The sequence below is a fragment of the Myotis myotis genome, unplaced genomic scaffold, assembly GCF_014108235.1.
Source record: "Myotis myotis isolate mMyoMyo1 unplaced genomic scaffold, mMyoMyo1.p scaffold_m19_p_3, whole genome shotgun sequence".
Classification (NCBI taxonomy): Eukaryota; Metazoa; Chordata; class Mammalia; order Chiroptera; family Vespertilionidae; genus Myotis; species Myotis myotis.
The window spans coordinates 63,107,351-63,134,489 of record NW_023416335.1 but is presented as its reverse complement, the minus strand read 5'-3'; the positions used below and the strand labels follow the sequence as shown (position 1 = coordinate 63,134,489).

Below are 27,139 nucleotides of genomic sequence, written 5' to 3'. Positions count from 1 at the left end.
CACAAAGTTGTTTTGTTTTGTTTTTAATAAGGAAGTTAAGGCCTTAATGTGATTATAGGGTTGCTATTTGGCAGTTTAATTTTCTACCCCTCTTCTTAATACTAGTTCTATGAACAGCTTCCTTTATTAAATCTTGTCCTTATCAGTTCTCTACAGGACCTGGCACTTAGCTAGTAACCCTGTAATCCCATCTCCCATATTTGTTCGAACTCTATTTCCTTACGCACCAATGAACAGAATATATTTTTAAGTATGTCAGGATAGTAGGGACTATGTAAGAGATAAGAAAGAAAGAAATTTTTATCAGCTCAAAGACAACTTTAAAATACAGAGAATCTGTTCAAATATATTAAATTTTCTCTTTTATTTTCACAGTGCCATCATTAATTTAGGCTAGAGCTGAAGTACATATAGACAAAAAAATAATACAGTAGCCCTCACATTTGTTTTATACCATTCTTAATGAGAAAATATGAGGCTGTATTCATCAAAAATATGTTTATAAACCCTCTTCCCCAAAATGAAAACAAAGGATAGCTATTTTAAACCCTAAATTGGAAAGTCTCTTAAAGGCAGAGAATGTGTGTAATCAGCATATTGTTTTCCAGAGCCCATTATAGGACATGGCACATAGTAGGCATTCAGTAAAACTTGAGAGGCATTCAATGCCTTCACAGGAAAAGGTCTATTAGCCATTAATGTGCTTACATTTTTAGGCACCATTGCTCCTTGCAGGTAAGTAGCATTCAATTGTGAGGAAGCATGAACCTAATCTGCAGGGGTTCACTATACAGCAATAAGGGAGTCGATTTAAGCTACTCAAACTATTTTGAGGGCAAGATAGTCATAACCACTTCAAAGAACTCTGTCATAACACATACTATACAAAAGGGTATTGACAGCACAGAAAGTACCGTTCAATTTGTGTTATGGCATTTTATTCTAGTAATAGATTCAATATCTTACTATTGATCTCTGCCAGGTTACTTTATATCACGGTGTGGGCTGCTTAAGAACTCCAGAGTAGTCCTAGCCAGTTTGGCTCAGTGGATGGAGTGTCAGCCTGCGAACTGAAGAGTCCAGGTTTCACTTCTGGTCAAGGGCACATGCCCAAGTTGTGGGCTCAATCTCCAGTAAGGGGCATGCAGGAGGCAGCTGATCAATGGTTCTCTCTCATCATTGATGTTCCTATCTCTCCCTCTTCCTTCCTCTCTGAAATCAATAAAAATGTATTTTAAAAAAAGAACTCCAGAGTCTCAAGCACTGAAGAAAATAACTGTCCCCTCATGTTAATTCAAAAGAGACCAACAAAGTTCTGACCTATCTCATGATAATTTTGTCAATGTTCATTTGAAATATTAAACATGTACTTCTCAAAAAATGTTTTCCATGAAAAATGTTTATATGTAACATTTATAATGTTTAGGATGGAATTTCTAAAGTTCTATAATTTTCTAAGTAATTTGAAAATAGAATAATGGGGACTGTAAACATTTTTTCTTTTCTCCTCTGATTCCATGTTTCAGAGATGTTCTGTGGATTAATTCTAGAACAGCATGGACTTCATTATGGCAAACTTAGGCATTAGCAGTTAAAACAAATAATAGGTATTTTTTCTAGATGAGTATAATTACAGAACAGAGGCTTCATAACATGTAGAAAAATGTTTTAAAAACTAAGTTCATTTAAAACTTTACAACCGAGATAGTGCATTGATGATACATATATGTTACTGCTTTTGAAAACAAAAGTGACAAGCTTTTTTTCACTATTCCTATGCTAATACTTCTATTTATTATCAACTTGTTTAAAGGTCTATGTCATTCCAATCTGTATATATCCAGACATAATTTATATTTTATCTTCTAGTCCCTAGTGTGACTTTCTTCATTCAATAAGAATTCAAATATTTTTAACTGAATTTTGGATTGATTTTGAAAAGCTGGTATAAAATCTTATAATTACACTAGAGGCTCGGTGAACAAAAATTTGTGCACTTGGGAGAGTATCTCAGCCCAGCCTGTGCGCTCTCGCAGTCTGGGACCCCTCGGGGGATGTCCCGCTCCCTGGGGGAATGGGCTTAAGCTGTCAGTCAGACATCCCTCTGGCAGCCTGTGAGCCCTCAGAGGATGTCCACTTGCCAGCGAGGAGCAGGCCTAAGCTGCAGTTGGACATCCTTAGTGCAGCTGAGGAGGCAGGAGAGGCTCCCGCCACCACCGCTGTGCTGGCAGCCATCAGCCTGGCTTGTGGCTGAGCAGAGCTCCCCCTGTGGGAGCGCACTGACCACCAGAGGGCAGCTCCTGCATTGAGCGTCTGCCCCCTGGTGGTCAGTGTGTGTCATAGTGACCAGTCATTCCCAGTCTTTCTGCTGTTAGGGTCAGTTTGCATATTACCCTTTTACTATATAGGATAGAGGCCTGGTGCATGGGTGGGGGCTGGCTGGTTTGCCCTGAAGGGTGTTCCGGATCAGGGTGGGGGTCCCGCTGAGGTGCCTGGCCAGCCTGGGTGAGGGGCTGAGGGCCATTTTCAGTCTGGTCAATCCCCTCAGTGGAGACCCTCACCCCATGGAGGTGTGGCCAGCCTGGGTGAGGGGCTGAGGGCCATTTTCAGGATGGCCACGCCCGCCAGCGACCCAAGCTCCCAGCCTCTCCTTTTTGTCTTTTTTTTTTTTTTTCTGGGATTTATTTATCTGCTATAATTGAAACTTTGTAGCCTTGAGTGGAGGCCATGGCCAGCTGGAAGAAGATATTTGGGATTTATTTGTCTTCTGTATTGAAACTTTGTAGCCTTGAGCAGAGCCCAGGCCAGCCAGGGCAGGCGGGAAGCTTGGCTTCCTCCATCGCAGGGGAAACCCAAGACTCCTGCTCGCTCCAGCTCTGTGGCCGCTGCCATCTTAGTTGGGTTAATTTGCATACTCACTCCTGATTGGCTGGTGGGTGTGGCTGGTGCTTCAGCATAGTGAAGGTAGGGTTAATTTGCATGCTTCTCTTTTATTATATAGGATATTATCTGGATCACAACCAAGTATTCAAACTTTAAATTTAAGGGAAAAGTTGTAAAAGGGCAGTACAGCAGGTCCTCAAATTGTATCATTTTGTTCAACATCATTTTTTTTGTTTGTTTGTTTTTGTAATTTTGATGAGATGCCCTAGGAACTTAACTCTTATTTATATCAATTAGCCTGTGCTAAACTTGGTTTCATTATACATTATTTTATAACACATCCTGTTGCTTAAATGAGCATTTGCTCTCCATGAATAGCTCTCATCATACTCAGATTTCCTAGTAAAAATCTATGAAAAAAATCAAAGGAAAGTTTCAAAAGAAGAAATGTTAAAGTTATTTAAACATATAATTAAGAATTTAGAAAAGTGATATGAACCTGTTAGAAATACAATTATTTCTAACACCAGTGTAATTTTTTTCTTTTTTCCACTCCTGAACTTTTACACTGGCAAGCATGTCAAACTCAAAGATTAACATGGGCCAAATAAACAAGGTTTAAGTTTATGTGGGCTGCAAAAAACAAAAGCTTCAATTTTCTAGAAACGTAGGTTTATTTCGATAGAGACATGCTGACTACAAAGGGCTGATATAAATACATAATTGTTAACATAAAATAATAGAACATTTTAATAAAAATTAATATTTTCTTGAACATTAACTTACCAGACACTGAATAACTGCACAAATTAATAAGCGTAATGCAAATAAACGTATTTTTCTTGTTCTCCGAAAGCAAAATATTTTCTGTTGCGCACACCATGGTCAGTCCAAGACTAATGATGTGGCAATTGGCTGCTAAAATTTTTGCTGCTAGTATTAGTGGAGAGAAATGGTGCGCCTGTGCGTAAGGCCCATAAGGGAAATGAAGGCAACATGATCATAGTAATCAGTCTATAGCGAATGTTGTAGTTCATTATTAATACTTATGTATAACAGGATTATAAAATTAAGCTATGGAATTTTTATTAAAACGTTTCTTACATACCATTATATTGGCTGGGCCACAAAAATATTTGTTGTGGGCCGCATGCGGCCTGCGGGTCACAAGTTTGACATACTTGTGTGTGAAAACAATTGACCAAACAGAGCCCCCCCCCCTTTTTTTTTAAAAAGAAGCTAATTTAGATACTGCAATAATTAGTCATTATTTCAATAGTTATATATTTACCCTTTATGCTTCCAATAAATTTAAAAATTATTAAATAATTAGATTTTCTTTAATTTTGTCAACACAAAAACTATATTGGTTTTCTTTATTCTATCTTACATATTTCTAGTATTAAACTTGCTTTATTATGATAACATCTTCCTCTACAAAATCCTCTATACCCTTTGATCTATTACTACCACTGCACTCACTCCTTGATACCTAGGTCTCTTCCCAGTTAGAAAAAAAAAAGTTCCCAAAGTTTTATTTTAGTTTTAATTGAAACACTACCAGGACCCTGATCCCGTTTCCTCTCTTTCTAATTTGCTGGGATAGGAGAAAATTGCGGTAATTAGAAAGGGTGTCTTTCACATCGTACCATGTATACATTTTTATTAAATGAAATCTTTAAAGGATGATTCTGTTAGAGCAGGCAGATAGAAAGATATGAGCTGGGAGAGGCTGGGAGAGGCAGCTAGGCTTGGAGGAAATCAGTGATATGACAAACTGAAAATAGACAATGGAGGTGGTGGACCCCTATGTGAGCAGGAAAGGTTCAGAGCCCCCAGGATGTGGTCTAAATGATGGCTTACCACCTAGATGGAGTCTTATAACTTAGAGATACTTTTTTTTTTTTAATATATGAGGGTGGGGATAACTTGTTTCTTGCCTAGGGGGCTCAAGCCTAGAGGTATAAATCATTTAAACTCTCAAATATCGAGGCACTCAGCTCAGTTTTGCCAGCTTTCCTACAAGTAAATCCTTGCCTGCTTTTGCTGTTATTTGTTGTCTCTTGTTTGAATTTATTCCTATAAGCAAGACAACTGGGAGTGCAGAGTACTCCCTCTGGCCTGAGGCAGAGGCCCTCTTGTTCACCACTGACAATTCCTCTTTCTTCAAATAAAATATTATTAAACTCTATAATTATTGAAGCTTATATCAGTCAAAATTTCATTCTAATCTAACTTTACCCATTGTTTCATTTTCTTAATTTCTCAGTGAATGAAATAAATTAGTTACCTATTGTTTTCAAACCTCAGACATTTTTCAGATTTCATAGAAATTTTTCCTTTGAAATCGTTTTGAGCACTCTCATTCAACTCATGTCTTTTGAACACATTACCTAAACAGATGATAGTTAACTATCAATTCTTGATATTGTTGATCCTCTTTAGTTTTTTTTTTTCAAATCCTCTCAAACCTAAGAATTTAAGAAAATATTCCCAAATGGCTGACCCTTTAGTATCTTACTGCTTGTTCATTTTTACCACTTTCTGGGATACATTTTTATTTTTAGTCTTCTGCAGAAAGTCTTAGAGGTCAGCCAGCAATCTAAGTAGAAACACACAGATACCTCCCATTCTTGCCTTTCTATACTATTGCTCACTTGATCTCTCCTATTGTTGTAATTTGTTACATTGTATGTAGCAAAAGACAGGTGCAGATTCTACATTATGCCTAAAATCCCCCTTACCTTAGCTTGTAAATTATGTTTTCATCTCGGGCATTTCTACAAACTGACAATTGGAAATTTAGCAATCACGGGGAAGACAGAAGTATCGGAGCACAGGCCAGAGGGGCAGTGGCAGCTGAAAGGCAGCTTTGTATCCCGCCTGCCCTCTAAAAAGCAGAGCCAAATCTAGGTCATTACATTCAGCAGGGAGCTTGGAAACACCTTCCAACTTCGTGCTGCACCAAGATGAGTGTCTTTTGACCTAGTTTTGCACAAGGGAGATGCAAGGCTGCCAGGCTATGGAAGCTGTAAGTGTTGGATCTATGCCTTTCTGTTGCTAGAAGGATTCTTGCAATGTAAGTTTCAGGATTTGTTTCTTTCCAAGAAACAATAAGGTGGCTGTGTTTGCTACTCTTGACTGGGAGGCCACGATCTTTTGCTACTATTTCAGGTTGTATGCCAACTGAAACTGACCAATATGATCTCAGTTCCCCATCAGCTGACTGGACTTGCTTCTTCCTGCCCCTAGTCCTTTGACCTCCCTTTTCTTAGAGGGTTTGCTTTAGAAAAACCTGTAAATGTAAATTCGTTCTTTACTCCTTTGAGATGTGAATATTTTTAAAAAGGCTCTTGACAGTTTTCCAATCCAGAAATGTTTTTCTCAAAGCCATCCCTTTGAAATGCCAACATCAAGGGAGAGAGCACCCAGTCTCTCAGTTTTGTGAGAGACCAGGAGCATAATTGCAGTGAGCTCCTTGCTTCAAGTTGTAAAACTACCTTCTGTCGCAAAGATAGGAGGGACGCTAGTTTTCCTTTACATACAGCCAATTAGCAAAAACAGATGGCTGTGTTCTCTCCCGCCTGAGCACTTTAAAATTCTCCCCTCTACCCTTTGTTCCTGCAGAATTATTATTTTATTTTAAATTAAATTCATTGGGGTGACGTTGGTTAATGAAGTTATATAGGTTTCAAGTGTACATTTCTATAATACACCATGTGCACATTGCATTGTGTGTTTATCACCCAAAGGCAAAGCATCTTCTGTCACCATGTATGTGATACCTTTACCTTTACTACCCCCACCCTTCTTCCCTCTGATAACTTTCGTACTGTGTGTCAATGAGTTTTTGCTTGTTTGTTTTTCTTGTTTGTTCATTTATTGCTTTCAGTTTTATATTTCCCATATGAGTGAAATCATATGGTTCTTGCCCTTTTCTGTCTGACTTATTTCCCTTAGTGTGGTAAGTAAACACTCAGTTCTGGTCCCCCTCCCCGATTACAACAGCCTTCAATAAAGGCTTACCTGCTTAACTTTGTCCAGAGCAAATATTTGCTTTGATAAAACATAATTTTAAAATTATGGAGACTGGGAAAATGTCTGTCTTCCCATCGCATTGCTGCTTTAAGATTCAGCATCTAAAGCAGGTGCATTTTTGTTTTCAAAGAGGCTTCATTTACTGAGTGTTAAATTTGGTATTAACAAGCTTCTCTCTATGATAAGCCAAATCCTCAAAGAAAATAGATTCCCACTAGTTCCAAGGTCTTTTGCTTTAAGAGGCTGATCTTTAAACACCATGTCTTGTTTCTCTGTGACCAGAAATATTGAAAAATGCAGCTCCTTAGCCTAGGGTCCTGATACTTTGATAATCAGGCCCCTTTCTTTCTTTCTTCCTCCCTTCCTCTTTCTTTCTTTCTTTCTTTCTTTCTTTCTTTCTTTCTTTCTTTCTTTCTTTCTTTCTTTCTTTCTTTCTTCCTTCCTTCCTTCCTTCCTTCCTTCCTTCCTTCCTTCCTTCCTTCCTTCCTTCCTTCCTTCCTTTCTTTCTTTCTTTCTTTCTTTCTTTCTTTCTTTCTTCTTTCTTTCTTTCTTTCTTTCTTTCTTCTTTCCTTCTCTCTCTTTTTAATATAATCAATAGTTCAGGCAAAATGAGCCACATTCCATTCCTAAAATGTATCCACTCATACTATTTTCTTTTACTACTATCACAAGATTTTATTATAATGTCTCCTCTAATCTCATAAGTCTTAAAAAGCTATTAAAATCTTTTAAATGAATGTGAACCCTGATAATGCTCTGAGCTGGTTTTATGCCTTTTAACTCTCTCTTAACATTTAACATTATATCATATGTATTCCCTCATCTCTTTTCTCCACTTGGACCATGGGCTTCTGGAAGGGAAAGACATGGCTTACTCATTAGTTTATCTTCCAGAGATAAAGCTAATACTTACACATTAAGTAACATTCAACAAATGTTTGCTAAATTAGCAAAACTATTTGCACTAAATTTTATAAGGGGCAAAGATCAATAGAAAATGTCAATATAGAGGATCAGAGAGAAATAAACAGATTTTAAATCTCATCATTTTCACAATTCTATATATTTTCATTGTCTATTTCAAGTTTATAGAATCTACATTAAATGATCTATAAAGGTTTTAAAATTAAAATAATACATTGCAAAGAATAGTTATTTGAACACATTTATTTCAAAATGAAAGAAAATTAGAATCCATTTTGCTTCTTAATGTTTTAAGTATAGACATAAACAAATTCTTATTTGATCATTAATGACATCTCTGGTTCTCTTTTAAGTGCATCTATCTGCTATTAATTTTATAAGACAGTTTATTTTTTTTGAATTTTTTAAAATTAATTTTAGAGTGAGAAAGGAAGGGATGGGGAGAGAGGGAAAATCATCCATGAGAAAGAACCATCAATTGGCTGTCTCTTGCACACCCCCTACTGGGTATTAAGCTAGAAATCTGGGCATGAGCCCTGACTGGGAATCCAACCAGTAACCTCTTGGTGCATGGGGCGATGCTCAACCAACTGAGCCACACATGCCAGAGCATATAAGCCAGTTTAAATTATTAGTGAAAGGAATTTGATATATGTATACATATATACATTTATAATTTCATTGACAAAAGAAAAGTAGTCTGATTTTTCTCTGTTAGTCTTTCAAATGGAAATAAATAAATAAAATAAGAGATGCAAGCTGTATTTTTCTTTAAATTTTAAAATCCTGTACTTAAATTCTAAAATCCACAAGACATCAATGTGAAGCTTCATCTTTTACTGTACCTGTATATGCAAATTGTACAAGATCCCAGAGGGCATTGGGGTCTATGCCTTCCATCTTGATTTCCTCCTGCTTGGCTTCGCAAACATCACTTGTAAACATGGCAGCAAAATAGTCTGAGACTGAGCTCAGAACAAGCCTGAAAGAGTCAAAAGGTCTAATTTAGGGTGTGAATATAGAGCATCAGAATGCTAAGTGTCAACAACAATGGAGTGCAGAGCAATCTATTTATGTCTCTATCTGTGCCTGTTTGCCTATCAAGTATCTGTATATCTCTGTATCTATCACCCATCAATTAATCTATAATTACCCTATGGATTGCACTTTTAAAAACTGATTTAGAAAATTCTGCTCTACCATTTCTAATACATTTTTCATTTCACTTTTAGTTCTTCTATTCTTTTAGATAGGAATCCAATTTTATTTCTTTTTACATACTCACCCACTTTTCACCACACTATCTACTAAAGAATTTGATTTGCTCAGTCAATTAATGGTGCTACATATATCATAAATTTAAGTGTAAAATCTGTAGTGACTTCTCTGAGATTTCTATTTTTTTTTTGTTTATTTGCCTGTTCTTATACCAATAAAATATTCTTTTTATATGTATGAGAAATATTTATAGATATAAACAATACTGTGATTCTAAAGATGTCTTTATATCAAATTAGGCAAATCCCCCCTCTTTATTTTTGCTTAACTAGTAATGGATTTAAAAATCATGTTTTTATTGATTCCAGAGAAAGGAAGTGAGAGGGAGAAGAGAGAGGAGAGAGAGAGAGAGAGAGAGAGAGAGAGAGAGAAGCATTGATGTGAGAGAGAAACATAGATTTTGCCTCCTACACGTGCCCAAACAGGGGATGGAACCTGCAACCTACGCATGTGCCTTGACTGGGAATCAAACCTGTGACCCTTTGATTTGATGCGCAGGATGAACCTCAACCAACTGAGCCACAGCTGCCACAGCATGGATTTTTATTCTGCAGATAAAGTTTAAAGTAAGCCTGTCAACTATAACTTTAATTAAAAATGCAGTACATTTGCCGAAACCGGTTTGGCTCAGTGGATAGAGCGTCTGCCTGCGGACTGAAAGGTCCCAGGTTCGATTCCGGTCAAGGGCATGTACCTGGGTTGTGGGCACATCCCCAGTAGGAGGTGTGCAGGAGGCAGCTAATCGATGTTTCTCTCTCATCGATGTTTCTAACTCTCTATCTCTCTCCCTTCCTCTCTGTAAAAAATCAATAAAATATATTAAAAAAAAAATGCAGTACATTTCTGATTTTATATGTGAACTAGTAGCCTGGTACACAAATCTGTGCACATTAAAAGGGAATTAATTAACGGAAATATTTTAATATTGCTATTTGCCTTTTCTCTATAATAGAAGTGTGAGAGATAAAAGGGAATTAGTAAAATGTATATGAAAATAACATAAATTTATTAATAAATAAACAGTAACAAAAGGATATAACAACAGAGGCATGATATAAAAACAACAAAAACATGATATAAAAACAACAGTGATACAAACAATGACTGATAAAGTGATTAAACTTATTTTAATATCTCCCTGTACACCACATTAAGAGTGAAAACACTTTCAGAGTGATTGACTAATTTTCCTTGTGCTGAAGTATTTAGAAATTTAACGTCACATGCTCTTCAAACTCTAGAGAAAGCAACATATAACTGACCATGTGCGAAAACGGGTTCAGGTAGGAATATTCCTACTCTGTCTAGAGTTTGTCCTTGTGATTTATTAATAGTCATCACAAATGCTGGCATCACGGGAAACTGTCATTGAATCAATTTAAATGGGAGCCCAGTGTCAGGTGGGGACAAATCAATTCTTGGAATCAGAACAACCTCTCCCTCTGTAGATCCTGTTAATACTTCAGCTTTGATAATGTTAGGTCGTAATCTTTTGATAATAAATCTGGTACCATTATGAAGACCCCATTTACTATTGAGATTTTTCAATAGCATGATGATTGCACCCACTTTCAATTTTAATTTATGACACGCATTCCCGAAGGAGTAATACTATTAAGAAATTTGATGGGAAAATTGTCCTTTTCAGTGGAATCATCACTCAAATATGTGTGAAAATGTCCATTGAGTATATCCAAAATTTCTTCATTTAATTTTTGAATGTGCCTATTTTTTGGACAAAGAATTGTACATTTAGATGTATTTTTATTATTATCTATAGATACAGTATTTCCAAAGGTAGCTTCAATAATAAATCCATTACAAATCATTTCACAGGGGATTTCAATAATATCCATTCCTAAATGAAAACTGCTATCAAGTTTGCCATCTCTAAGTTTTACTAACCATCCACTATAAGCAGAATCCTCTGATCTCATATTTGTTGTAAGAGACAACTTTCTGAAACATCCCCAAACATTGCAGTACTTTAAACTCGTTTATACTATGGCCAATCACATAGCATGCAGTACAATACCGCGACATTGTCAAAAATCCCCTCCAAGAAGGAGAACTTTCCCACCAAATACAACATTCAAATTCATAATTTCTCTTAGTAATCTGTCTATGGCAGTGATGGCAAATCTATTACATGCGTATCAGAGGTGACATGTGAACTCATTTTTTTGGTTGATTTTTCTTTGTTAAATGGCATTTAAATATATAAAATAAATATCAAAAATATAAATCTTTGTTTTACTATGGTTTCAAATATCAAAAAACTTCTATATGTGACAGGGCACCAGAGTTAAGTTAGTATTTTTCAAAATGCTGACACGCTGAGCTCAAAAGGTTCGCCATTACTGGTCTATGGCATTTATAGCATGACTGGATGCCATGGTGCATTCATCAATAATGAGAAGTTGGGCCTTTTTAATAGTTTTAGCAACTTCACTGTTTATATCGAGTCTAGAAATTGAAGTTTCATTTAATGGAATGGGTAATTTATATTGGGAATGAAAGGTGCTTCCACTGAGAAGTAAATTTACAGCAATTCCTGTAGACGCTGTGGGTAAACAATACCAGCACGACCTCTAATATAATGTATTAAAACTTTATAAAGATATGCCTCTTGCCCTGACCGGTTTGGCTCAGTGGAGAGAGCGTCGGCCTTCGAACTGAAAGGTCCCAGGTTCGATTCTGGTCAAGGGCATGCACCTTGGTTGCAGGCACATTCCCAGTGGGGGGTGTGCAGGAGGCAGCTGATCGATGTTTCTAGCTCTCTGTCCCTCTCCCTTCCTCTCTGTAAAAAATCAATAAAATATATATTAAAAAAAAAAAAAAGATATGCCTCCATGCTCTGTGGGCTGGTCCTGCCTCAAACCTCGCCCTCTCGGGAAACAGCTCAGTGAAGGCACAGTTGTTGCTAAGAGGACCCAGGACTCAGTGCATCCACGCTCTGAGGGCTGGTTCCTGCCTGAAACTTCGCCTTCGTGGAAAACAGCTTGGGGAGGACTCAACCGTTTCCCAGACGACCCCTGCAGGGCTGACTTCCTTCCGGTTGGTCGAGCCTCAATCTTGATGCATTACACCCAGGGTTTTTATATAAATAGATAGTTGGTACATTTACCACATAACGTTATCCAATACAAAAATATAAAATATTTCTCCAGGTATTCAGGATATTTCATCTGATTTATATTTTAATGTTTTCCCTAAAATTGTCTTGTGTACTCTTGGTTGATTCCTATATATTTTACAGGGATTTTTTTAGCATTATGTATGGTAACTTTAAAAAAAAATAAGACACAATTATGTTCAAATATTTATTATATACCAATTAGATAAATCAGTGTCAAGTGATCAGTTTTATCAAAAGAACAAAACATAACATTATGTAATATGAAAACAAACTGTAATAAACCAGAGGGATATATATGTCTCCTAGTGCATAAGAGATATATTGAGAAAAAATTAACCGTTTTAATCTTACTCATATAGTCTTGCTTTAAAACAGGGCCACATCCATATAAAGAAAATTATTATGAGACCTAGATAATTCAACCTTAAATAATAACATAAAATCTCCAAAACTGTAACGTACAAAATGCTGCTAACTCCGTAAGAGAAGTGCAGAAAACTTTATAATGCATTTAGATTTAGTGAACATAAAATTTGCATTAGATTTTAGAAGAGGGATGTAATGAAAAACAGAAAGTGATATCTTTATATGTGCAAATGTAGCTTCTATTAATGCAGGAAAAGCAGGAGCCAAAAATGCATATGTAAGTAGATTAATGTAGCCACTCTGGAAAATCTCTTATTGAGGTCACCATAAATGTATTTCCTTCAAAATCTATTAAACTTTTCTTAGTCCACTCTAATTTATTGTGGTATTTGACATCATTGACCTCCCACTCCATCTTTAAGTCTCCATTTTAGCCAGGGGAGTGCAGACTTTCTTATCTCAGCTTACCTCTGATTCTCTGATTCACGGACTTCTCTTCCTACTCTTATTCTTGACCCTTTCATTGCTCCAGGTTTTGAATGAGGATTCTACATATTTGCCTTAACATTCATTGTTTCAGGATCATTTCTAACCATGGCCTTAATTATTACTGTTATGGTAGTTTTAAATCTAGCCTTGTGTCTGGAATCCTATAAAAGCTTCTCACCAGATATCCCAGTGGCATTTCACTTTGTCCTAAATTAACTCAAAGTCTTCCCTGTGAGGTTTTCTTTCATTTATACTTCCCTGATTCTAATTGGTGTACCACAAATACATGAATTTTTCAGAGTAGATACTATGAAAGTATTATTTATGTCTCCTCCTCCATTACTTATATCAAATAAGACACAAAATCCATCTTTCCTTTTGTACTGGACTTTGTGTTTGCCCTGCCTAGACCCCCTTTATGAGGCACACGATATGCCCTGGGCTAGTGATGCTAGCACCTATCTGCTCCTAGCTACCCTTTCTCTAGAAGCACACATGGCCCAGCAGGAGCTGCCCTCTGGGAGTTTATGTGTTCTTCACCTGTGGGTGGCTCAACGGTATTGACTATTAGAATCCAGGTATAAAAGTACCACCTCTTTACCTTGGGGTATGACTAGCTCTGCAACAAGTCATGCTCCAAAGCTTCTTGGGAGCTAAAGATGGACAAGGCTCCAGCAAAGACCACATCCCTTATCTGCTCCTTCCTCTGCCCTATGCTGCTTCCTTTCTTCTGAGGACAGTCCTTAAGTAAACTATGTCACGTGAATTGCAGTCACCTAGTCTGCTTTCAGGAAATCTGACCTATGACACTGAAGTAGGCTTCAAAATATTTCTCAGTTAATCTCTTTCTTGGTATTTACAAAGTCCTATTTCATGCCTAGATGAACTCTACATAAACTCCTTTTTGCAGTGCTCATCTTTTGTGCATTTCCTAAAGCTGGACCACTTTCCAGGGCTATCTTTGTAAAATATGGCAGGCAGAGTATTGTAGTTGTTAATATACTACTTCTGTAGCCAGACTGCCTGGGATTGAATTCTATTTTCACAATGTATGAATTAAACGGTGAATGTCTTAATATCTCCATTTCTTAGTTTTCTATTTTCTTAGAAAAAATAAAGAAAATAAGGATTTCCTTCCCTTTCAGGCCAAAATGGGATAGTATATGTAAAGCACTTTAATCAGAACCTGACAAATTCAATACAGTAAGTGTTAACTAACATTATTATTATTATTATTGACTTAATTATGTCACTCCCTTCTTCAAGAACTCACATGAGTTTCCCATTATACACATAATTTCAAATACAACTGGTTTTCAAGATCTATCATAATCACTTTTGTCCCACTTTTATGAATTGATTTTGCAGTATTTTCTACAAACTACTCTACTTTCACTAAGCTAGTGCCTCATAATTTTCATAAATAAAAATTATTTGCTTCTTTTTTTTCCACATTATTCTCACTATAAAATAGCATACCTATTTTTCCTGTCTGAACTCAAATATAATTTCTCTGAAAAAATTTCATAATACTCAATCAAACCAAATAAGGAAATGAGTAGCATATGTAACATATGCTACTCATTTCCTTATTTGATTATCTCTTGCCCTTGGAATCAAAACCATATATTTCAGTTGAGGTTATTTGCAACTATAATAATTTCCTTAATTGTTCTATGGGTTATTTTTTCCTTCTCAAGAATATTGAAAACTTGATGAAAGGTATCATGTTTTATGTCCTTTTGCATCACCAACAGGGTCGAAACCAATGCTATATGTTTGGCAAAGATTTCTTTTAATTCATGAAAGGAAAAGATGTTTTATGTATTGCTGAGTATCAATGGTAGGCTTAAGGAGGACAGTAAATGATATGTAAATGATGGAAAACAAGTACTTTTTAGTTTCTCTTATCCTTGTTTTCCTCAACTTTTATTCAGGTATTGACATGTATCATATGTAAGTTTAAGGCATACAATATAATGATTTGAAATATTTATATGTTATGGAATGATTACCACAATATTTATTTACAATGATTATGTCCTGTTAATAAATTGACCCCATTATTAAGATATAATGACTATCTTTGTCTCCTGTTACTGCTTTGCCTTAAAGTCTATTTTACCTGATATAAGTGTAGCTACCCTGAATCTCTTTTGGTTTCCATTTGCTTTGAATATCATTTTCCATTCCTTTACTTTGTGACTGTGTGTGTCTTTAAAGCTGAAATGAGTCTTTTTCTAGTAGACAGCATATAGTTGGGTCATATTTTAAAATCCATTCAGCCACTCTGCATCTTTTGATTGGAGAATTTAATCCAATTATCTTTAGAGTAATTGTTAATAGGTAAGAAGTTATAATGCCATCTTACAGATTTCTGGCTGTTTTGCAGTTCCCTTGTTCTTTTCTTCCTCTCTTGCTGTATTTCTTTGTGAATCGATTATTTTCTATAGTTCTATGTTTTGATTCCCTTCTGTTTTTTTTTTTGTGTATCTACTGTAGGCTTTTGTTTTTGTGGTTACCATGAGACTTGCAAAGCACATTCTATAAATATAAGTCTATTTTAAGCTGATAACAACTTAACTTCAATCATGTAGAAAAACTCTACCTTTTAATTCCTCTCCCCATATTTTATGTTTTGATGTCACAATATACCTTCTTTATACTGTGTATCCATCAACTAATTATAGCTTTAGTTGTTTTGAACACTTGTCCTCTAATCTCTATACTAGACTTAAGTGATTAATGCCCCATCATACTAGAGGATTAGATTATTCTGAATTTGTCTAAATACTTAGCTTTACTAATATGTTTTACACTTTCATGTTTTTGTGTTACTAATTAGACTCCTTTCATTTCCACTTAAAGAACACCTTTCAGCATTTCTTATAAGGCAGGTCTAAGTGGTACAGTACTCTCAGCTCATGATCCTTGTGGCCTTGGGATGGTATCTGTACCTTTAAGGAAGTAGGTGCACTTCCCATTCTAGATGGCTTGCGCAGTCAAAGCCCTTCACCTGTCAGCCTATCCAGGGATTCTGGGAGGACCAGTTGGTGATGTCTGGAAGCAGGCTTCCTGCTGGAGTCTTTGGATGGACAAGTCTGGTGTCTGGTCAGAAGGTGGCAGTCTTGGTGCTTGGTGCTAAGGACAAGCCTGACTCTGCATGGGTAGACCTGGAGGCTAGGATCATTGGGGTGAGTCAGGCATTTGAGTCTGAGGTGACTGGCCTGGGACTTGGGTCTGCATGTGCAGACATAGGTCCTAGATCAGTGATGGCAAACCTATGACACGCGTGCCAGAGGTGACATGCGAACTCATTTTTTGGTTGATTTTTCTTTGTTAAATGGCATTTAAATCTATAAAATAAATATCAAAAATATAAATCTTTGTTTTTTTATGGTTTCAAATATCAAAAACTTCTATATGTGACACGGCACCAGAGTTAAGTTAGGGTTTTTCAAAATGCTGACATGCCAAGCTCAAAAGGTTCGCCATCACTGTCCTAGATCAACAGAGGGCAGCTAGGCACAAGGGACCACTGGGTTGGGCCTGGCATCTAGGTTTACAGGGTCTGGATTGGTGTTGGGATGTTCTGGGAACCTGATTTCATAGGATTTTGACTGTAGGCTGGAGTCATTGTGGCCTGCATGGCTCTGGGATAACCTGGAGCTTAGGGTCTCCAGAATCAGTCCATAACCTGAGAGTTTGGGGGCCCAGCCTGAGGATGTGTTCTGCTGAAGAAGATACGGTGCTGAGATAAGCAGAAAGCCTACCTCTGTGGGAGCCAACCTCTACTCTAGGTCTATGGGGGTTTGGGGATGTGGGAGCTGGCCTGGTGCAGGTTGGAACAAAAGCTGGGGTGTGTAGCAGTTGGCCTGGTTGGGCCTAGTCAAGAGCCTGGGTTTGTGGGAGGTTGCCTGCCTTCAGGGTTTCAGGGGTCTTATTGGGAACTTGGGGCCACAGGAACCTTCTTGAATCATGAAAGCAGACCAACCCTTAGAGGTGCTGGGAGCCTGGGTCCACGAAAGCCACAGGGAGCCGGGGGCCATGGGTGCTGCTGGAGCTGTGGGTATTGCCTGGGGCCAATGGAGCCTTTTTTTGTTTTGTTTTTCTGAAATTGGTGCAGAGCTATTTATAAACTATCAAGCTGACTGAGATACCTGGGTGAATGTTGCATTTAATAAAATGGAAGAAGTGAGTTATTCCTCGGCCATCAAATATGGTCTTTATAAGTAAGCTTTCCCTCAGTACAGAGAAACAGACCTACTTGCCTACCCCTGAATATTCATATCTAACTTACTTATAAAATATTTCTTGTTATATGGAATGTTTTAAGTGTTTCTAAATACATTATTTCAATTGCCACTTCTCATTCTTGTCTTAGCCGGTTTGCTCAGTGGTTTGAGCATCGGCCTGTGGACTGAAGGATTGCAGGTTCCATTCCTGATTCCAGACAAGGGCAGGTACCTCAGTTGCAGGCTCAGTCCTGGGTCCCATCCAAGTGGGTGTGGGAAACAACCAATCAATGTGTCTCTTTCACATCAGTGTTTCTCTCTGTGTCTCTTCCCCTCCCTTATACTCTCTCTAAAAATCAATGGAAAAAGTATCCTCAAGTGAGGATTAACAACAAAAATAATGCTCATTTTAAAAATGTTAAAAAAATGTACATACTTTAACAGCTGATTCTATTACATTTTGAAAATGAAATGTATATTGATAAACACTGCCTTTTAATTATTCAAAGTGTGAATACAGTTTTTGGGACATCCTGTATATGCTTATATATCTCTCTTCTTTTCTTTCTTTCTCTTTTCTTTTCTTTTCAGAAAGAGGGAGAGGGAGAGGGAAGAGAAAAACACTGGCTGCCTCTTGCATGGCCCGTACCTGGATCAAGTCCACAACCCTGGAATTGAACTGGCAACCTTTGGGTACATAGGACAATGCCAAACCAACTGAGTCACATCAGCCAGCTTATACATTTCTAAAACATGTTAGTGCCTGCTTTATCCTGTCTAGGAGCCCTACTCCCCAGGATTAAGCTTTGTTAACAGTATGTTTTATATCTTTTCACACTCTTTCTAAGCACACAAAATTATAAATGACATTATTTCCAAGTCAAAGGATGTTAGTTATTTAAGAATTTCTCACATATTTCCAATGCACTTACTCTTAATAACGACTAAAGGGAGAAACAAATGTTCATCAGCTAAATCCTGTATCATTGTATACCATCTAGTCTAATATATAAAGAGCCAGGGTCCATAACGTTCAAAACGACCAAACAGACGTTCAAACACCAGGCTGCACGTGCAGCAGGCTCAGGTGGGCAGGGACTGGCGAGCGGGCTGAACTGCTGACCTCTCTCAGTCCCTCCTGAGTTGCGGGCGCTATGGCGACTCAGCACTGACTGCCGCTGCCATGGGCAGGTGCACTGTGATTGTTCGGGGGCCCCTGCCATCGCTCCTCATACGCCCCACAGAGGGAGGCCCAAGCTACCCAGCTGGCAGCAGTGGGTAGAGCCTCTCTCTGCAGGGCAATCAATCGCCGACCTCCCAGACTGCGAGAGGGTGCAGGCTGGGCAAAATGACCCTCCCCCCCCCACTCCCGCCCACGCCAAGTGCACAAATTTCAAGCACTGGGCCTCTAGTCCTATATAATAAAAGCCTAACATGCTAAGTGTCCAGTTATCCGGTGACCAATTGACTGTTCAACCAATCAAAGCATAATATGCTAATGATATGCTAATGCCACTCAACCCATCACTCTCACGTGCACTGACTACCAGGGGGCAAACAGTCGACTGCTCGACCAGTCGCCATGATGTGCACTGACTACCAGGGGGCAGATGCTTTGAATGGTAAGTTAGATTGCTGCTGGGGTCTGGTTGATTGGGACTGAACGAGATGGTGCCAGACATGCCCTGAAGCCCTCCCATGGTCCCTCCCTGGCCCAATTGTGCTCCAGTGGGGTCCCTTGACCTGGCCTGCCTGCACCTTCTTGCAATCCGGAACCCTTTGGGGGATGTCAGAGAGCCAGTTTCAGCCAGATCCCACAGGGCACTCCCCTCGGAAGGGTGCCAGATGCAGGGCTCATGGCTGGTGAGCACTGCTATGGCAGTGCGAGCCTCTCCCAATCAGGAATGACTGGACGCGAGCCTGCAGCAGGTGCAGTGGGGCTGGGATGAGCGGGAGATGCATGTAGGAGTTGGATTGGGGGTTTTGGCCCGATCCCTTCAGGCCACCCAGAGGGACCCCACCCATGCACAAATTCATGCACTGTGCTTCTAGTTACATTATAACAGAGTAGGCCCTGAAAAATCTCTTAATTCTCTTACCTTTAAAAATTCAACAGTCCAATTTTTAATATTGACCTTGTCAGTCTAATTTTCAAATCTGACATCCCTGATTACAGGCAGCCTACCTATCAAAAAATCCTCTGTATTTAGTACTCAGAAATTTACATTCAAGTGTTTTGTTCATTTGCTGATAATCAATTATTCTGGGCTATTTATGAGAAGTCTATATTTTACTTTGCTAAATATATTTTTATTGATTTCAGAGAGGAAGGGAAAGGGAGAGAGAGATAGAAACATCAATGATAAGAGAGAATCATTGATTGGTCATCTCCTACATGGCCCCTATGGGGGATCGAGCCCACAACCTGGTCATGTGCCCCAACATGGAATCGAATTGTAACCTCCTGGTTCATAGGTGGATGCTCAACCACTGAGCTACACCAGCTGGTCTGAGAAGTCTATATTTATTTTCAAATTTTTCTGAGGACTTAAAGCACAAAAAAATTCAGAATTATGATTGCTTTTCATTCTAAGAATATATTAATGTGCCATTTTTTATGATTATTAGCCTTTCAGAGTGAACCTACTTTTAAATATGCCTAACAATAATCTAATGTACCTATATAGACATAGTATTTCATAAATACATTGATAATTGTGATCTACATCAGATAAAAATATGTATACAATATAACTAGCATCAAACAAAATTTTCATGAAGAGCCCTTCAATGCTCATAATCTATTAACTTAAATAGAAATGTATTTGAAAGTTTTGAATGATGAGATATTTATATGAAATTAAATATACATGATCTTTATGGATGACTATTTAGTGAGGTGCTTATGACATCAGCTTGCAGTGCCTTTCTTGAAAGAGCAGTAGATCTTAATGCAAATTATTTATTTTTTCCTTATTTAAAATTATAATAGACCAAAACTTTTCAGTGCTAATGATTGCATCACCAATTATAATTTTGCCCAAAAACAATTTGGGCAAAATTATAATTTGTGCATTAATTAAAATATAATTGAATAACTTAAGAGTCCATTAGCTTATTACTATTACTAAAATGATTATTTGGTTAAAGCAAAGAGCTAATTTTGCATTAATTATAATCAGTTCATTATACAAAAGTATACATAAGGGGGTACAATGTACCTGCTGTTACTGAAAAGAGTGCTTTTTTTTTTAGGTGCCCCATAAATATGTCCCGCATCTTTGTTAATATATGCACATTCAACTTAGAATCATAAGTATGTAAATTACTTGTAAAATAGATAGTACTAAGTTTTAAAGCATGGTGTAAATATAATTATTTATTTTAATTAGTTTAGCAGATAGTCTTAGGCTAATTTTTTCCTCACTTAAAGAAAAATGTAGATAATTGATAATAACACAATTTATTTAATATCTGATAAATGTATGAAATATTTAAATGTTGATAATATGTATAAAAGAAATACATTGTTAAGATGTTTTAAAGTAATCGAAACCAAGAAGCAATTTTACTTCTTAATAATCAAAATTATTATAATACAACTTGTGTAATTAAACAAATTATTTAAAAATAATATAACAACCTAGATAAAAAGAGTAATAAATAAACCAATGTAGAATATAATATGGAAGAATTGACCAATGTATTGGTTAAAAATACTTCAAATGACAAACATTATATTACTAACAATAGAAAACTATAAGATAAAATTATATGAATTATATTAAACACTTCTCTCTTTTAAAAAACAATGAGCATTTGATGTGCTAATATACTTTTGAATTGATTACCTCTATATTCTTAAATATATATAATTATTTAATTTAACTTATAAGTTAAATGAAGTAAATTTAGTAACACTTAAATTAAGAATACATTTAATAATATAATGTTTACCTAAATGCTAGTTAGGTTGTAGCTTAGGTTAACCTGCATATTTTCCACACATATTGCAACTTAAATCTCTCAATAATAATGACTATTAATGTGATATCATAAAAATATTTGAAAAATAATTGTGAATACTATATTATTGCCATAGTTTGCTTACAGATTGAACCCCACATGATCTATATAACTTCTTCAATGTCAATTGTTCCTTCTTATGCTATGCCTATGTAGTTTTAGTGTATTAGTTCAAAGTCAGTGTCCACATTTTAATATTGTTACCAGGGTAGAAATAGAGCTTTCTTTTTCAGGAATCCTTTCAATAATCCAAATTTATATGCATATATTATTTAGATAATACAACTTAAATTAAAAATCATAAGGAAGAGCCCTAACCGGTTTGGTTCAGTGTATAGAGCGTCAGCCTGCGGACTGAAGGGTCCCGGGTTCGATTCAGGTCAAGGGCATGTACCTTGGTTGCGGGCACATCCCCAGTAGGAGGTGTGCAGGAGGAAGCTGATCGATGTTTCTCTCTCATCGATATTTCTAACTCTCTATCCCTCTCCCTTCCTCTCTGTAAAAAATCAATAAAATATATTTAAAAAAAAAAACATAAGGAAGAGAAATACACTAAAATATTGTTGTATGTAGGTAATTTACCTTTTCTATTAATTTATTAGTATGAATAGTATTAAATGATATGTCAAGGTTATCTAAGGCTCTTTGTCTATATATTCAACTACTTAAAATAATCAATATCAATATTAAACTAAAATTATTTTTTCATTAAAAAAAATTGAGTAAAATACCAACATCAAATGTAATGAATTTTAATAGGTAAACTGATAGCAAATCAATATGGCACAACATAATCAGATGTCTAGTTCATGAAACTTGAAATTATCAATTAGCCTATATAATAAAAGCCCAATATGAAATACTTTGAATTTCCTAGTTGAAACAAATAATATGTACCCAAGGTAATCTTACTTCCTTTCAAAAAATCAATCAGAAAAGCATATCTCATTTCAGATCTTAGAAATATATACTACATTAAGATTAATTTCCACTCAATATAATTGTGAATCATATAAAACAGAGCATTTATCAACCAGTTAAAGGAAGTTGTATTTTTGTTGTTGTTAATACTCACCCTAGGATATTTTTCCATTGACTTTTAGGGAGAGTGGAAGAGAGAGGGGAAGGCAGAGAGAAACATCAATGTGAGAGAAACACATCCATTGCCAGGACCCTTTGGTCTGCAGGCTGCAGGCTGATGCTCTATCCACTGAACCAAACCCTCTAAGGCAGAAGTTGTGTTTTTGAACTGCTTACATTTGCTTTATTTCTTTAAAAGATTACTGAAAGAAAGAAATAAGAACAAAAGAAAAATACCCAAGCTTTCTTAGAAATATGAATTCTTAATTCTCTAATCATGAAAGTTTGTAATCTATCTACCAGACTATCACTTTTAAACGCACAAATACATGTTTCCAATAAAGACAGATTACTATACCTGTGTGCAGGTATCTTGCGGTTCCCAACAATCAGGATGACATCACAGAGCTGCTGTTGTTTCAAGTAACTTTCCATTTTCCTGAAGGTTTGCTCAGCATGGTGAACAGCCTGATAGAATTCTTCAGAGCTGCTGGAGTCCAAATCACTTTGAGGCGTCAATGAATGGCTAGTTGCTGACAGCCTGCAAACCACACACAAAATTGTTGGTGTTTATAAGGCCCACAAATTGTCCAGAACTATGTTCAGAGTTTTAAAAATGTACAAAGAAAATCAATGACTCTCTTTTTATTTTCTTCATTATTAATATGTTAAAAAAATTCATTTTGGCCCTAACTTGTTTGACTCAGTGGATAGTGTTGGCCTGAAGACCAAAGGGTCTCGGGTTTGATTCCGGCCAGGGGCACATACTTTAGTTGCAGGCTCCTTTCTGGCCTGGCCCTGATCAGGGCTCTTGCAGGAGGCAACCAATTGATGTGCTTCTCTCACATCAATGTTTCCCTCTCTCTTCTACTCTCCCTAAAAATCAATGAAAAATTACCTTCCGGTGAAGATTAACAAAGCAACAAAAAAATCTATTTTGGTTAAATAATTTTCTTCAGGAAGCAGTAAATAAATTATAAATTATCTGTTTTTTTGTCTTTAAAAAGATTTAAAAGATAGGTTATCTGTATTTATAATAACATAAAGTTAGTAAACCTGAAAAAGTCCCAGACATAGTAGAATACAAACATGCCTAGTCTAAAATTAATTACTAATAAGATGTTACTTTATTCCATTTGAGGTAGATCATCTTATTATACTATTTTAAATTATGATTCTTGTGAGGTATGGTAAATGTTGCTTTACAGAAATAGGTGAATTTTATTATGAGAAATTATGAAATATGGTTCATAAGAGATTAACAGTAAATTATAAATTACTGTTTCATATTCTGTACCTAACTGGTTAAACAAAAATATGCAATAATACAGAATGTATTACTTCAGTTACTTATGTTTTAATCATAAGTAACAAACTTCAGGATTTCAAAAAGTTCACTTAATTATGGCTACTATATCTGTTAGTAGATATAGTAGACTGTTCCATGATGAAGACATTTCAGTATCCTGAGATGCATGATGTGCCCACCACAACCATCAAGAGTAATGAATAATGAAATGGCTTATTTCAAGATAGAGGGTAATATGGAATATTCTGCTTCCAATTACAATGCAATAACTTGTAGCTGACTAGATTCTTCACCAAGAACACCAGAAACAAAGTTACATATAATATCAAAATAATTATGTGTTTTTAATAATAGCTACTAAAGCAGCTATGCCATGAAGGGCCACGATCCTCTAGTAAAGGCGAATTCATGGAAGTCAGCTCATCAGTCTGTGCTGGCCCTGCCCCCTAGGTATTTACTAATTATAAGCAGCATAGGGTGAGAGTATGAGAAGCCCAATATAATGTAGCAGCTAAACACAACTTTTGTTAGTGTCATGAGGTTTGGGGGAAATAATGGATATTGGAATTGTGGGTTCCAAAGTTAGCCAGAAAGGTAAAGCCGGGCGGGGGGGGGAGGGGGGGGGCGCGGGCATAAAGGAGGGAAGATTAGGTAAGGCTGTCAGGGGGAACCATGTTTTCTCTGGAGGTAATTGCTGATTCCTAAGCCATGCTAGACAGCAGAAAATGGCTTATAGAAAGGGGAGGAGTTAAGCAGAGCTTGAAAAGGAAACATCTGAATTTAAGGACCAACAGGGAAAAGGGACTGTGACAAATACACAGGCTCGCACCTAGACTTCCTAAGGGCTGTATCCTAGGGGTTAAGGAAACTGGAAAAAGATAAGATAATACAGAGTCTGAAACTTAGATTTAAATCAGTAAAATCTCTAATTGCAATGAAGTAATTTTCTAATCTAAATGTCAGAAAACAGTCAAAATACATTCTTTTTAGGAAAAGATAACCTCATCCGGACTCTATGATTTCTTTTGCACATATATGATGCTTGCCATTAAAGAAAAAGAATAGCAGGCCTATAAAGAAACAGGACCTAGGGAGAATTAACAGAGAATATAAACAGGCTTCCAGGTGCTACAGGAATCTCTGGATGGGTCATAATTACTTACTTAATAGATGTGAAAATAACTGTCATTAATGTATTTTAGTATAGGTGACAAGCTGAAGATTTTCACAGCACATTATGTTATATGAAAAAATCAAATTGAAATAAATAAGAAAATATAATTCTTAAACTTGAGGTTTTGGAAGATGAATGAATTTTCAGTCTGGATGCATATGAAGAAGACAAAGTGATCTAAAAATATTTAAACTAAAATATGGAGATAAAAAGCTCAAAAAGTATTTTCAGAAACATAAAACATGGTATGAAATTATAATCCTATCTAATAAAAGAGAAACATGGTAATTAGCATACGTCTGCTACCCTTCCCATTGGCTAATCAGCGAGATATGCAAATTAACTGCTAGCCAAGATGGCGGCCGGCAGCCAGGCAGCTCGAAGCGAACATGAGGCTTGCTTGCTTCAGTGACGGAAGACTCCAATGTTCCCCGCCTGACTTGCCGGCCTCTGAGCTTGCAGTTTGAAACATAGTTACAAATATAGAAGCTAAACAAAACCCCAGAAACCTGCTTTCAGCGAGGCGGGATCTCAGAGCTGGAGTTGATACAGTGTTTCGATTATAGAACACAAACCAGATACCTGCTTTCAGCAGCAGAGGCCTCAGAGCTGGAGTCAGACTAAAGCTGGCCCAGAATAAACAAAAAAAAAGCAAAAAAGGAGCAGTTGGGAGCTTCAGTCACCCGCCAGCCTGAAAACAGCCCTCAGCCCCTCACCCAGACTGGCCAGGCACCCCAGTGGGGACCCCCACCCTGAAGGGTGTGTGACCAACTGCAAACAGCCAACATCCCCTCACCCAGGCTAGCCAGGAACCCCAGTGGGGACCCCCACCCTGATCCAGGACACCCTTCAGGGCAAACCAGCCAGTCCCCACCCATGTACCAGGCCTCTATTCTATATAGTAAAAGGGTAATATGCCTCCCAGCACTGGGATCAGAGGCCGCGAGGCCTACTAGCACCAGGATCAGCGTGACAGGGGGCAGCACCCAAACCCCCGATCGCCCTGCGGCTCTGTGTGTGACAACGTGCGGCGCTCCAACCCCCTGATCGACCCTGCTCTGTGTGTGACAGGGTGTGGCACCCCTACCCCCCCCCCCCCATGGGCCTTGCTCTATGTGTGATGGGGTAGAGCCATAACCTCCCCATCGGCCCTGCCCTGAGTGTGACAATGGTGGCGCCCCAACCCCCTGATCAGCCATGCTCTGTGGGTGATAGAGGGTGGTGCCCCAACCCCCTTATCCGCTCTGCTCTGTGTGTGACAGGGGGCGGTGTCCCAACTCCCCTATCAGCCCTACTCTGTGAGTGACAGGGGGGAGCAACCCAGCCCCCTATTGATCCTGCTCTGTGTGTGACGGTACATAGCCCCAACCCCCCTGATGGGCCCTGCTCTGTGCGTGACAGGGGGTGGCGCTGCAACCTCCCCATCAACCCTGTGTTGAGTGTGACAGGGGGCAGTGCCCCAACCCCCCAATGGGCCCTACCCTGAGCGTGACTGAGGGTGGCATCACAACCTCCCAATCTGCCCTGCTCTGTGCATGACAGGGGGCGGCGCCCCAACTCCCCAATCGGCCCTGCTCTGAGCCCGACCAGGGGCTGCACCTAGGGATTGGGCCTGCCCTCTGCCACCCGGGAGCAGGCCTAAGCCAGCAGGTCGTTATCTCCCGAGGGGTCCCAGACTGCGAGAGGGCACAGGCTGGGCTGAGGGACACCCCTCCCCCCAAGTGCACAAAAATTTGTGCACTGGGCCTCTAGTATTTATATAATTATAACTGTAAAAGTAGGGGAGAAGCATGATGAGGCAAATGTCATTTGAAGAAAAAATGATCAAAAGTTGTAAAAAATGTATTAAAGAGACTAATTCCAAGATAAAATGAAGAAAACTACACATCATAATAAAATCAAAGCAATAAACAGTAACAACAAAGCAAACAAAAATCCCTCTTTCTTAGAACTTGCCAAAGAACAGAAAAAGAGAACTTGTCCCCAATTCATTAAATGAGGCAAATATAACATGGATGCAAAACCTAAAAAGGTTATTACAAGGAAGGAAAATTAATGGTCATTCTCTGTCCTAAATATATTTGCAAAAATCCTAAACCAAATATTAGCAAATAAATACAGAAATGTACATGAAAAAAGATATCCTGTATAATAAAAGCCTAATATGCAAATTTACCAAACAGCGGAATGACCAGTGG

General features: G+C 37.7%; 1 protein-coding gene across 1 annotated transcript in view; it reads right to left on the bottom strand.

Annotated features, from left to right (window-relative positions):
* The window catches only part of KLHL1 (kelch like family member 1), a 379,658-nt gene that overhangs the window by 214,653 nt on the left and 137,866 nt on the right, over positions 1 to 27,139 (bottom strand). Inside the window, exons 2-3 of the mRNA XM_036301681.1 lie at positions 22,817 to 22,999; positions 8,691 to 8,827 (exon numbers count right to left, since the gene is read on the bottom strand). Of these exons, the coding sequence (XP_036157574.1) occupies positions 8,691 to 8,827; positions 22,817 to 22,999 (320 nt within the window). The remainder of the gene's footprint in view (positions 1 to 8,690; positions 8,828 to 22,816; positions 23,000 to 27,139) is intronic.